Source organism: Ziziphus jujuba, chromosome 8, assembly GCF_031755915.1.
Source record: "Ziziphus jujuba cultivar Dongzao chromosome 8, ASM3175591v1".
Lineage (NCBI taxonomy): Eukaryota > Viridiplantae > Streptophyta > Magnoliopsida > Rosales > Rhamnaceae > Ziziphus > Ziziphus jujuba.
Window position 1 is genome coordinate 6,870,391 of NC_083386.1, and position 12,569 is coordinate 6,882,959.

Consider the following 12,569-nt stretch of genomic DNA (forward strand, 5'->3'; position numbering starts at 1 on the left):
GAATTGTGTGTTAATTCTCATACATGCTTCTTGCAGGTCAAGCTTTTTATCAGTGTTTTGGCAGAACCAGCTGAAGTGGTAAGATGTTGCTTTTCGTGCAGGGATTTGCCATTGAGTATAGGATTATTAAGGTCTTATGAAACAATCCAGAAGCCTTTTGATCATTCATGGTTATTTGATTACCATGTTAATCCTCCGACAAGACTAAGATTACTTCCTATAACTTTTTGGATTATGGTGCCATCTCAGCTGCTCATGATTCATGAGTTATATGTCAATATGTTATGAACCATTGCTACCATATATTTTGGCTTAATAAAATCTATCTCAATCATTCTTGTTCAATATTATTGGTGGATATCATGGGAAGGAAAATGAGCTTATATTTGCTGTTTTTGTAAACATGGGTTGCATGACTTGCATGTACATGGAATGGAAGATAAATTTTGTATATTTGGTTTATTTTCTGCATCTATTGTTTTATTCTTTTATTTCTATTATTTATGTAGTTGTCGCTGTTATCACGTTGCGGAGTATCTCGTTCCAAACATTAGATCCATCCTTGCCAATGGATCTATGAAGCCAACTTACATCCATTTTTTCACTAGCTCGAAAGCCTACACTCAAATTTTCTCAGTTAAGTGAAAGAAAAAGGCCATGTGTTTTAGTTGCAATTATGGATTTTGATCTCAAATACAGTTCCAAACATTCTGTAATGTTTTTTATGTGAAAACTTAATTGAGCAATTTTTCTCTATTTACTTCTTTGTACAGAGAATTGCTTTTGGTGCTAGAAGAAACAGATACGTGCTTGAAGATTGATTGGGATGAGAGATAAATGTATTCATTTCTTTTTCTTTATTTTCATTAAAGAGTTTAAAATATATTTTTTTGTAACATTATTTATCTAATCTTTTGAGTGGCATTTTTTGAGTTAACAGGTCTAATATGCAGAGTCTTTTTTTTTTTTTTTTTTAATGCTTGGAGTTATTTACCTTTTAATCGATCATCACATTATCAGAGGATTAAGACGTAAATTGGATGAGTTTATTTCCATGTGATTTGGAGCTTGGATTCACTTGATTATATGGAAAATTAAAATTTCTCTAATATTTGCCTTTCATCCTGACTTTTAACTAAAGTATTTTCTTTCTCTACATTTTCTGCCTAACCAAACAATAGAAATTAATATCTCTTTTCTTTTTTCACTATTTTTTTTTTCTCTCTAATTAGTGATTTGTAAGTACAAATTATAATCATAGGCTTTTTTATTAACTTGTTGAGCTAGCAGAGTTTTGCTTCTAACTTGCTATGGTTCAATGGCAACATCTGAACAGGTTGGTTTATTAAGTTTATCCTAACTTATTAATCCTTACTGTTTGGATACTTCATCAGATTTGGTGTAGAAGTAAATTCTTGGAGATGTGCACGCTTTTTCAAGATCTTTCATGTCATTTGTTGTTTTGTACGGTTAAAGTTGCACCTGTAAGTGTGTGTCTTTCAATTGAATGCTTTCTGTTTGCATATTGTGCATTAGGTTTTGTACTTAAGACATATAGCCATGCCTAGGAGACCTATGTCCTGTTAGGAAGTGTTTAACTGGTTCATAGATATAGCATCATAGTAGCACATCGTATATGAAGCATTTTGAATCTCATGCCATCTTCAATTGTCTTTCCTACTTCATCTTCATTTAGTATATTTTCTTGTCGAGGTCTGTTATTCTAATATGCACAAAACCTTCTTCTTCTTCTTCTTCTTTTTTTTTTATTTTTTTATTTTTTTATTGGGTCTTGTTGCAAATCTTCTTTGCTGCAGAGAAGGGGCAGGGCCGGCCGTGTACAACTGGGTGAATGTTGCTTCCTCTACCCCAAATGTGTTTATGAAGCTTTTGCAGAATATCAACTTCCAGAACTTCTGGGAACTCCTTTGAACTCTCTCTGCATGCAAATAAAAAGCTTGCAGGTTGAAAGTATAGGAGAATTTTTGTCATCTGCTCTGCAGCCACCAGAACCAGTTGCTGTAAGTGATGTTGCTCGGTTAAATATTTATTACTGCTTACTCTACTTGATGCCTGTCTTGGTATAGTGTATGGAAAACCTGTCCGTGGTCCAATCACCCGTAATATCATTTTCCCTATCTTAGATCAATTATAAAAATTTCCAATCAATGATAGGGTTATTTTTATCTATCTACGTATCATATAGGTTTACTGATTTCCAATTTGTATCCCTTTTTGTTGGAAAGTGGTGTTTTCTATGTTTATTCGTTGATTACTTATCAGTTTGCACACAAATTAAGAAGTCCTACAAATTACAGGTCCAAAATGCTATTGGTTTTCTGAAGATGATTGAAGCATTAGATGAGAAGGAAAAATTGACCGAGCTTGGTTAGTTGAACCCTGCTGAGAAAACGTGGTACTCTGTATTTAATAAAACTACTTATGATTGTCTCACTGCTTATACTTTGCCTTTCTCCTTGTTCTGTTTTGCTTATACTCCAAACACTGTTGTTCATCATTTTTTTTTTTTTTCAGTCATTTTTTTCTTTTTTGCTATTAGATTTTGATTTCCTACTTTTTTCTTGAAAAATTTGCATTGTTTTCATTAACAAGGGATATAGTATTCTTTTTTTTTTTTTTTTTTTTCCTCTTTCTTTTTTAAATTTCACGACATATTTGCTGCCTTACATATCAAATTTCTTCCACCGATGACTGTTTCTGGTCTAGCTTTAAAAGAAAACAATTGCTGTAGCTAATCTAGTTAATCTTTTGAACTATAATACTCCTGCAATTTTGCAGCTTGAAGATCCTAGCCTGGACATTCACAAGGAAGGGAAATATCTTATGCTTGCGGTTCAAGGGCTGGTATCTGGAGATCAATGTGAAGGGAGATTTGTATTTGGCAGGGATAGCAAGAAGCCAAAGGAGTCTGGTAATGATGACAGATTCACGAGAGATGGAATGAATCCCAAGAGCTTGCTTCAAACTCTGATGATGAGGGCAGGGCACTCTCCTCCAAAATACAAAACAAAGCACCTCAAGACAAATGAGTTTAGAGCGCTGGTATAGTTCAAGGCTATGCAATTTGTTGGAAAACCTAAGAAAAACAAGCAGCTTGCTGAAAGGGATGCTGCTGTAGAGGCATTGGCATGGTTAACTCATATGTTTGACAACAGTCGAGATGAAGATGACAAGTCCCCACCTGATGTGACTGACAACATGCTTAAACTTCTTGGGAAATGTGGAAGATCAAAACTAGAATCTGGTTGATGATGGATGATGGAAAATGGTAAGAGATTGACATATAAGTTCTCGGCATCCTTGGTTAGGATTTGTGCACTGGTGACCTGCAGAATGCATCATGATGTAAAATTTGGCAGCCGGAGGGTGCAGGGAAGTTTTCTAACCGAGTAAATACTCATTCAGTTATCTTCGTTGGGTGCATGGAATAACAGCTTCCCTCAAATGAGATAATCTTGACAAGTTTAACTATGATTGCGTTATTGTGCCATAGCAATGAGAAGATTATAACGGTGAATAACTTCTCGTCAAAGTTTTGACCCCTAGTTCTGTAACTTAATCATAACTTAGAACACAGGAAGTGAAGGTTCGAAAGTTTCCAACAATACAGGGTTTCATCTATCTCTAGTTGAAACTAGTTCAGGTGAGCAAAAAGATGGAGATTGCAACGGCTTGACCAAGCAGTCTTCCTCAGAAAAAAAACTGAATTACATTCGATAGCTTTTTGAACAAATTTATACTTTTTATCACATAAACTATTGTAATTTTCTGTAAATTATTCAATGAACTCATTCTTTATTCCTTCTGAAGTTATAAAAAATATGATTAGAAAATATGTATATATATATATATAGTTAGATAAGAAAAAATAGTAACAAAAGAAAAAACAAAATTGAAACTACAGCTAAATATTTAGTCAACTACTTTAATTAATTATTTCAGTACAATGATTGCCTTTGAAATGAACATAAAAATATTCGTTCTAAAATGTATATTGGGATGGAGATAGCATTTCCCAACCAACATTAGATAATTCAATAATTGAAGTCATCCTATTTCAGATACAATCAAATGTCATTTTTTTGCTGTTTCCTACATTTTTCCTTCAATACTGGATTCATAAACTCAAAATCTGCTACCACAGATTATTCTGTTTTTTTCTTTTAAATTCCTTTTAGCAATCTCCTTTTAAAACTTTTTTGTTCTGGGTTCTGAAGGTTGACTATGAGTAAGAAAAAAGGTATTGTGTCAAGGATTGGAATTGTTTTTCTTAACAAAGAAAACTACTGGATCGGGGAGTTCAAGGTTCAAACCTACTTAATAGGTGAAGATTTGTGGACATAGAAGAATCCATGGAAGAACCTCCAAAACCAGTTGTAGATAGTGGTGATGAAGCTGGATTCAAAGCTTGGGATGAAGAAGAATGCCTCATCTGCACTCCATGCAATCCAGATGTCTTGTGGTTCAGATGCTTTCTGTGAGACCAGAGACTTTAATTCTACCAAAATTGCTTGGGATACTTTGGTTAAGACAAGAAAATATTGCATAATAATTAAGCAGATTGCCTCTTCATCTACATATATCCAAAGGTTGAATTAATCATATCATAAGAATAATTACGCCAAATCATTTGGTAGTCACATTCTGGGAAAATAAGAAGCTTCCAACTGAAGGGAAGAGAGTTTTCATTAAAACTCTTGGGGAGAATCAAGAATAAAGTAGTTCTTCAATTTGTGCGTGCAATAGATCATACATAAATGAACAACTGCATTCAATCTCAAAATAATTTCTTTCTTTCCAGTTGGAATAGAAATCTCCATGAATAATTAAGGCTCAAGTGCAACACACATTTCTTAATTTTAACTCACTATGAATTAATGCTCCATAAATTTAACAATTGCCATGCAATCAGGTCCAAAACTAGAACTACTAAATTTACCAATTCCCATATATAAATCGCATTTTCAGTAGAAAGAGAAGCAACACTTGAGATTTTGTTTCCTTCACTGCACCTGATTGCGAGCCTAGCCTACCATGTCTAACAACTCCAGCCTCCCAACATGAAAGAAATGTCTCTCAACCATCATAAATTCTACATTTGATACCTTCGTGCAAATAAATCTCATTTAACTGACTCTTTCATGGAATGATGGCCCAAATTCTTGCATTCTATACTTTGTGCATGCATATTCGATTTCAGATGATATGCTTCTGTTACATTGTATCAGTACCTTCAGTTGCATTGTGCTTACTTTAATTTAACAACTCTGATATAATGCGGTTCTTACACTACAAAATCATAATCATCATTTTTATTGTTAGCATTATATACTTAGTGCACATGCATATCCGGTCAGGGTGTTGCCGTGAAGAAGAGAAGGTGGGATTTTTGTACATCGCAAAGCTTTTACAAGGGAGATTCGTGCATTAACAAACATATAAGACATTGAAACATTGTGAATCTACATGAGTTCTGTATACATCCACATCATTCACTTTTGGTTTGTGAACTCTTGGAAGGAGAAATTTACTAAGCAGTCAGGAAAAAGGAAGAGAGTTTGAGCGGAGTAAAAGGGTGAAAGTTGTGAACTTTTGGACTTTTATTTTGCAGGATTATTTGCGTAACACTGAAGTAGCTCCAGGTTAGATTTATCGCAGTCATTAATTTTTTTTAAGGGTTATATATAATTCAATTTTATTTCCTCTAGTACCAGAGCTTTGCACTTTTGTTTATCAAATTTAAAATATTATATTTATGAGTACTTTCGATTATTTTTTGATATATAAGAAATTGTCCATGCTATTCATAACTTCAGATGCCATATCACTCTTTTCCTTCGCAACTAATTCGGTGTCGATTGATAAGCCTTACCCGTAGTCTTAGCTTACAACAGTTTCTTGATTACTCTTATCTGTACTGTTTCTTGATTACTCCTATCTGTATTTATTGATTGTATCTTGTAGATAGTAGTTATCCACGGCTTTCTGTTTCACTATTCACGTGTATATATATTAACACTGTTCATCAATAATAAGATACAGCTTTTACGCATATACTCTGTTTCTGTTATATCGATGTTCCTTGGTACCCTTATTACATCGCATTACGTTTAACAACATTTCCTAAAATCTTTGTCTAAGAAGATGATAATAGATCTTTCAACACTTTTTTCTATCTGTTAAAACAATGATCATAGCTTAGCTTTTAGTGCTTCATTAATATTTTAATTTTTCATTATGCTTCATCAAAAGTCATGGCTTGTTATACTAGTCATTTTGATAATAGCTAGTGTATATTCCGGTTAGCTTATTTGTATTGATGCAATTTTCTCTTCTGGTTGAAATTTAATTTTCTATTTATCGATCTCGTATTTTTGAGAGGAAAGTCAAATTTTGGCTATAGGCAGGGTATATGCACCTACAGATCCCAAGGGTACAAAGTCCCTAAATCTAAATCGAGACTTTTGAGCACAATATTTACTTGTAATTTTGTTTTTTCTTTGAAAAATGAGATGATGATTTATTATAGTTATTATACTAGGGACAAATAATTAAGGGTGTGAAAGAACTTACGAAAACCATACACACGTTCTCTCTGATCTCTCTCTAAAAAGATAATAATAATAATAATAATGATGATGATGATGATGATGATGATAATGATGATGAAATAGAAAATAAAAAAATAAATTAAAGAGGGAAAACACAAAAAAAAAAAAAAAGTAATTAAGAAGAAGAAGAAGAAACCATACACACACAGAGGTCCTAATACCAATTGAGAACACTTAAAAGAAATAGGCCAAGCCTGCGTGAGCTGGAGCCTAAAGTCCAATATCATGAATTTAATAAAAAAATAAAAAAAATTAAAAATAAAAATCTTATTTAAATTAGCTTTCCCAAGGGGGAAAAAGAATAGTATCAATTTGTTAAAACACCGACTAAAAATGTTAACAACACATTATTATTATTATTATTTTGGCTAAAAGTTAACAACATATTATTTTGTTGATTTTGACCGGGATTTATATATTTTTTCAACAATATGAAATTTACTTTATATTTAATTTATATTCTAACATCTTCTCCATTTAATTACAATATCAATGGAAAATGACTATTTATTTTGTAAGATGCTAGAATTCCTAATTTTCCCCAAATGAATCATACAAAATCACATCAATATATGTTTAAAAACTAGCACGTAAAGCAACTAATACGAGGATATTGGCAATTAAACCCAAATGTTGAGTCACTTCAATCTGTAATAATTTCATGAGGTGTAGATTGTGTGTGTGTGTGTGTCTCTCTCTCTCTCAAAAGAGAAACACTTACTAGAAACAAATAGAAAAATAATATATATACATATACACACATATATATTCTTGCTGCAAAAGTATCCTCCTTATGTAATAAATTTTTAGCTAAGTTTCTTAACAATATTAACCGTGATTTGTTCTTCTCCTAATTAATTAATTTCTTCTTTGTTAGATTTCTCTTTTATATATGCTTTCTCTTTTTAAAATATATCATTTTTATTTAAAAAAAAACAACGAAAAGTAAAAAGCTTTGATACCATAATAAAATATGGAGAAAAGAATATTTTATGTATAGATTCTAATGCAATAGGACATGATTATATATAATATTATATTCTGCCTCTAGCTCTAAGTAAAGTAGCAATACTACTTTTTATTTATTTTTTGATAGGACATGAGGGGGATAAATAATGTATCAATGCTTAACAAAGAAGAAATAAAAAAATTAAAAAGAAAAAATCTAACACCCCGTCCTAAATCGCACCGGAATCCATGCACCGGAATCCAGGTCAAAAGTTGACTTTTTGCTCTAGTTGGGATTTTGAGTTGACTAGGGTACCGTGGCGAAGTACATGACGCCCTGAGTTCGTAGACTAGTAGCACGTCAAAAACGGAGCTACGGTTTGAAAGTTACGGGCGAAACAAGTTGAAGTGCAAACTGTCCAAAAGATGCCGGGAGTTGACTTTTTCTTGTGATGTAATTTTGAGTTGACTCTTGTATGGTTGTAAAGTACTCGTCGATACGAGTTCATAGACTAGCGGCACGCTTAAATCGGATATTTGGTTAAAAAGTTACGGACGTTTGAAATTCGTCGCGTACTGTATTATTTTAATATATCTGGCTTAAGTGCACAGTAACGCCACATGTCAGCTTCTGATTGGTCCACGTGGCATGAACAGTGTCACACAGGGGTTTTTATTTGTTAAAACTCTCGGGGAAGAGAGAGAGAGGAGAGAGAGAGAGAGAGTCGTCGGCCACCAGAGATTTTCAAATTTTCCGGCCGAGTTACTACACACGCGCCGGCCAGCAAGGTTGCCCTCCTCATTTCCGGCAAAACCTCCAAATTTCACGGTGAACGGCCGCCGGACGCGCCCGGATCGGACGTCCGGAGTTTGGCGGCGAGTTTTTCCCCTCCACCGTCGACCACCGCAAATCGACCCACTTCCGGCCATTTTCCGGCCACACGTACCGTACACCCATCCTCCTCTCCTCAAGTCCGGCCGACCCACCAAAAATCACGGCCATCGGACCACCGACGCGCCAGGATCGGAGCATTTTCCGGTGAGGGGCCGGAAATCTTCAATCGGTGATTTCTCCGCCGTCCGGCCTCCGTTTTGCTCACCACTGGTCCCGTTGGGTTGCTCTCCTCACGATCTACAAGTCTGCAAAATTTCACGACCAACGGCCACCGCACGTGCCGCCGGCGGCGACGGTTGCCGGTGACCGCGGCGGCTCACCGGAAAGTACTGTTCTGGCGAGTACCCAGTTTTCCGGGCGGCTCCAGTCCGCTGTTTTCGACCTCCTGAACACGAATCCGGCATCCGTTTCCGCCAATTCGCGACGGTTTGGGAGAATTGCGGAGCCGAAACTCGAAAAGCTTCCCGACAAAATTCCGACCCCATCGGGTACGATCATCGGAAATTAAGACCGGATCTGTGATTAGCATCACTCGAGCTTCTATTCGGTATATAATTCATAAATTTTAGTTATCGTTTGGTGTTCGCTCCCCGGGTACCCATTTGGGAATTACCCGAATAAAATATTAATATTTGTGGTTTGGTACTGTGGATGTTTTAGGTGTACGTGCGAGTAGCGGAGCCGATCCTACGGAGGATCTTGATTGAGATACGTGCATAAGGTGAGTGACCCACCTTCAAATTAATTTTGGGAAATTTAATTGGTAAATATATTATGTGTGATTTAAATATTTGGAATTTAATTTTTATGCGCCAAATATTTATTTGATTTATTGTGGAATTATTTGTGAATTTATTGGATTTAAGAAAATGTGCATTTTACAAATTTATGCCACGTGAAATTATTTTATGGGATTGAGGATTTTGAAATTCTTGTGATTTTAATATTAAATTGGGCACGATTTGATTTTCAAATATTTCAAGGAAAATATTTGGTTATGTTGGTGATTTCAATTTTTATAAAATATGCCCATGGAATATTATGAGATTTAATTATTATATTTCGAGAATTATTTATGCTTGGGAAAATGTGAATATTTGAATTGATGGATTTGGGAGTTGGTGGATTTGAAAATCATGGAATTTATGGTGTTGATTATAAAGAAATTACGGAGGATTTCCGGGTTCAAGCGGATGGACTATACCCGCTGTGTTTATGCAAAAATGTGAAAATTGTTATATAAATTAAATTTATGGATTTTATGATTTTTAGATGCACCGTGCACGTACTGGTGTTCTGATTTTATGTGATATGGTTAGTGTGCACACGGTTGTGATTAGCGCGCAGGTGGGTGTGAGTAGCGCGCGGTTGTGATTAGCGCGCAGGTGGGTGTGAGTAGCGCGCGGTTGATATTATGAGGTTGTCCTGTAGTTGCCATCGGATGAGGGTAGGCCACCCCCCCATGGCCGGGACACCAGGTTAGCAGCGGCGCAGTGGGACGCCACGCGACCGTATGCCGGTTTCTTTCTATATAACCTCCTGTCTCGCGGTACCTTGGGACGTTGGGTACTGTTTGTCAGGACCCGTCCAGAATTACTCCTCCGGAACCCTAGACAAGCCCTGATCCCAGGGAAACCCTACCGGACCCTCCAACGGAAAATCCGGCAGAGCCTCCCCTAAGGGATTTACTTGCCACAAATTACCTGCACTGAAAACACACTTCTATAAACATCCCCTTATTCCTCCCACAAACTACAAATTGTTCCACGAATTTCAGCACTTCTCAAAAACAACAACAGTCCAGTGCATAAATAACAATTACACGTCCAATACAGTATACAGAGCATTATACAAAAACATGTGAAATTTATAAAATGACAGATAAAGAAGCGATACAAGGTCGAGAGGAAAAAAAAAAGGGAAGAAAAACTTCTTGAACCTTCGGCAATGAACTGAGATGTCGGGCTCGTCCCGGACAATCAACGTCTCCAACCTGGACCTAGGAGAACGGAATTTAAGAGTGTGAGATGCTAATCATCTCCGTGAGTGACCCTATCTACTATACAATATAATACCATGGTAATACAGTAGATAGATAATAATTCATTGGAAATAATAATTTCTCTCAAAACCCTTACTATTCACTCCGTTTGAAAAGTTCCCCTTTTAAAACATTTTCACAAAACCCGATATTCGTACCTCCCGAAAACCAAGGGACCAAATAATTTAATAAACAACAATTAAATAAATAAATACCCGAAATATAAATAAACTGCAATAAATTATAATAAATAATTTTAGAACACCTTTGGGATTTAAAACATTATTTGCAATTTACACCGACGCACCACACCATATACCGGTGATGCCCTCCGATACCCAGTGTCCTGAGCACCGACTGGCGGGGGGTTAAAAAGAGAAACCTGCAACGGTCACTTCGGTGTCCCGACAGTACCACTACTAAAACCATCAACCCGGCCAAGGAGGGGGGCGGCTGTGCACAACAATAACCTTGCCTGCCCACGGTCCAATGGCAACTCACGGGTGAAGTAATAACCGCACGCTAAACCACATAATAATCGTGTGCTACCACGTGTCCATACACCATACATCAGAACACCAATACTGTATGAGTGTGTAACACCCCGTCCCGAATCGCACCGGAATCCGTGCACGTTGACCGAGGTTGATCGTTGACCGTTGACCGAAGGGGTCAAAAGTTGACTTTTTGACTCGGTGGGAATTTCGAGTTGACTAGGGTACCGTGGCGAAGTGCACGATGCCACGAGTTCGTAGACTGGTAGCACGTCGAAAACGGAGCTACGGTTTGAAAGTTATGGGCAAAACAAGTTGAAGTGTAAACTGTCTAAAAGGTGCCGGGAGTTGACTTTTTCTTGTGATGTAATTGTGAGTTGACTCTTGTATGGTTGTAAAGTACTCGTCGATACGAGTTCATAGACTAGCGGCACGCTTAAATCGGACATGTGGTTAAAAAGTTATGGACGTTTGAAGTTTACAGGATACCGTATTATTTTAATGTTTTTTTTTGGGTCGGTGAACAGTGAAATGCCACGTGTCAGCTTCTGCTTGGTCCACGTGGCATGAACAGTGTCACGCAGGGTTTTAATTTTGAAAAACTCTCGGGGAAGAGAGAGAAAGAGAGAGAAGAGAGAGAAAGAGAGAGAGGAGAGAGAAAGAGAGAGAGAGAGCCACCGCCGGCCACCGGATTTTGCCACTGTTCCGGCCGAGTTACTGTACACGCACCGGACAGAAAGCTTGCCCACCTCATTTCCGGCAAAACCTCCAAATTTCACGGCGAACGGCCGCCGGACGCGCCCGGATTGGACGTCCGAAGTTTGGCGGCGATTTTTCCCCTCCACCGCCGGCCACCGCGAATCGGCACTGTTCCGGCCATTTTCCGGCCACACGCGCCTGACAGCCTTGATCCTCTCCTCAAGTCCGGCCTACCCACCAAAAATCACGGCCATCGGACCACCGACGCGCCGGGATCGGAGCGTTTTCCGGCGAGGGGTCGAAAATCTTCAAACGGTGATTTCTCCGCCGTCCGACCTCCGTTTTGCTCACCGTCGGTCCCGTTGGATTGCTCTCCTCACGATCTACAAATCTGCAAAATTTCACAGCAAACGGCCACCGTCGGAAATTACTGTTCCGGCGACGGTTGCCGGTGACGTGGCGGCCCACCGGAAATTACTGTTCCGGCGAGTACCCGAAAATTCCGGCCAGCTCCAGTCCGCAGTGTTCGACCTCCTGAACCCAAATCCGACTTCCGTTTCCGCCAATTCGCGACGGTTTGGGAGAATTGCGGAGCCGAAACCCGAAAAGCTTCCCGACGAAATTCAAACCCCGTCGGGTACGATCATCGAAAATTAAGACCGGATCTGTGATTAGCGTCACTCGAGCTTCGATTCGGTATATAATTCGTAAATTTTAGTTATCGTTTGTGTTTTGACCCCCCGGGTACCGGGTATTATTTACCCGAATAAAATATTAATTTATTTGACTGTCTGTGAATTTTGTTCTAGGAGCACCGGTGAGTCGTAGAATTGATCCCGTAGTGGATCATGGGTTAATTG

The 12,569-nt window shown here is 37.6% G+C and overlaps 1 protein-coding gene across 1 annotated transcript in view; it reads left to right on the forward strand.

The window, feature by feature from the left end:
* Nucleotides 1–3,078: 3,078 nt before the first annotated feature.
* Nucleotides 3,079–12,569, forward strand: part of LOC132805031 (ankyrin repeat-containing protein NPR4-like) — a 32,447-nt gene continuing 22,956 nt past the window's right edge. The window contains exon 1 of the mRNA XM_060819778.1: nt 3,079–3,265. Within this exon, the coding sequence (XP_060675761.1) occupies nt 3,079–3,265 (187 nt within the window). The remainder of the gene's footprint in view (nt 3,266–12,569) is intronic.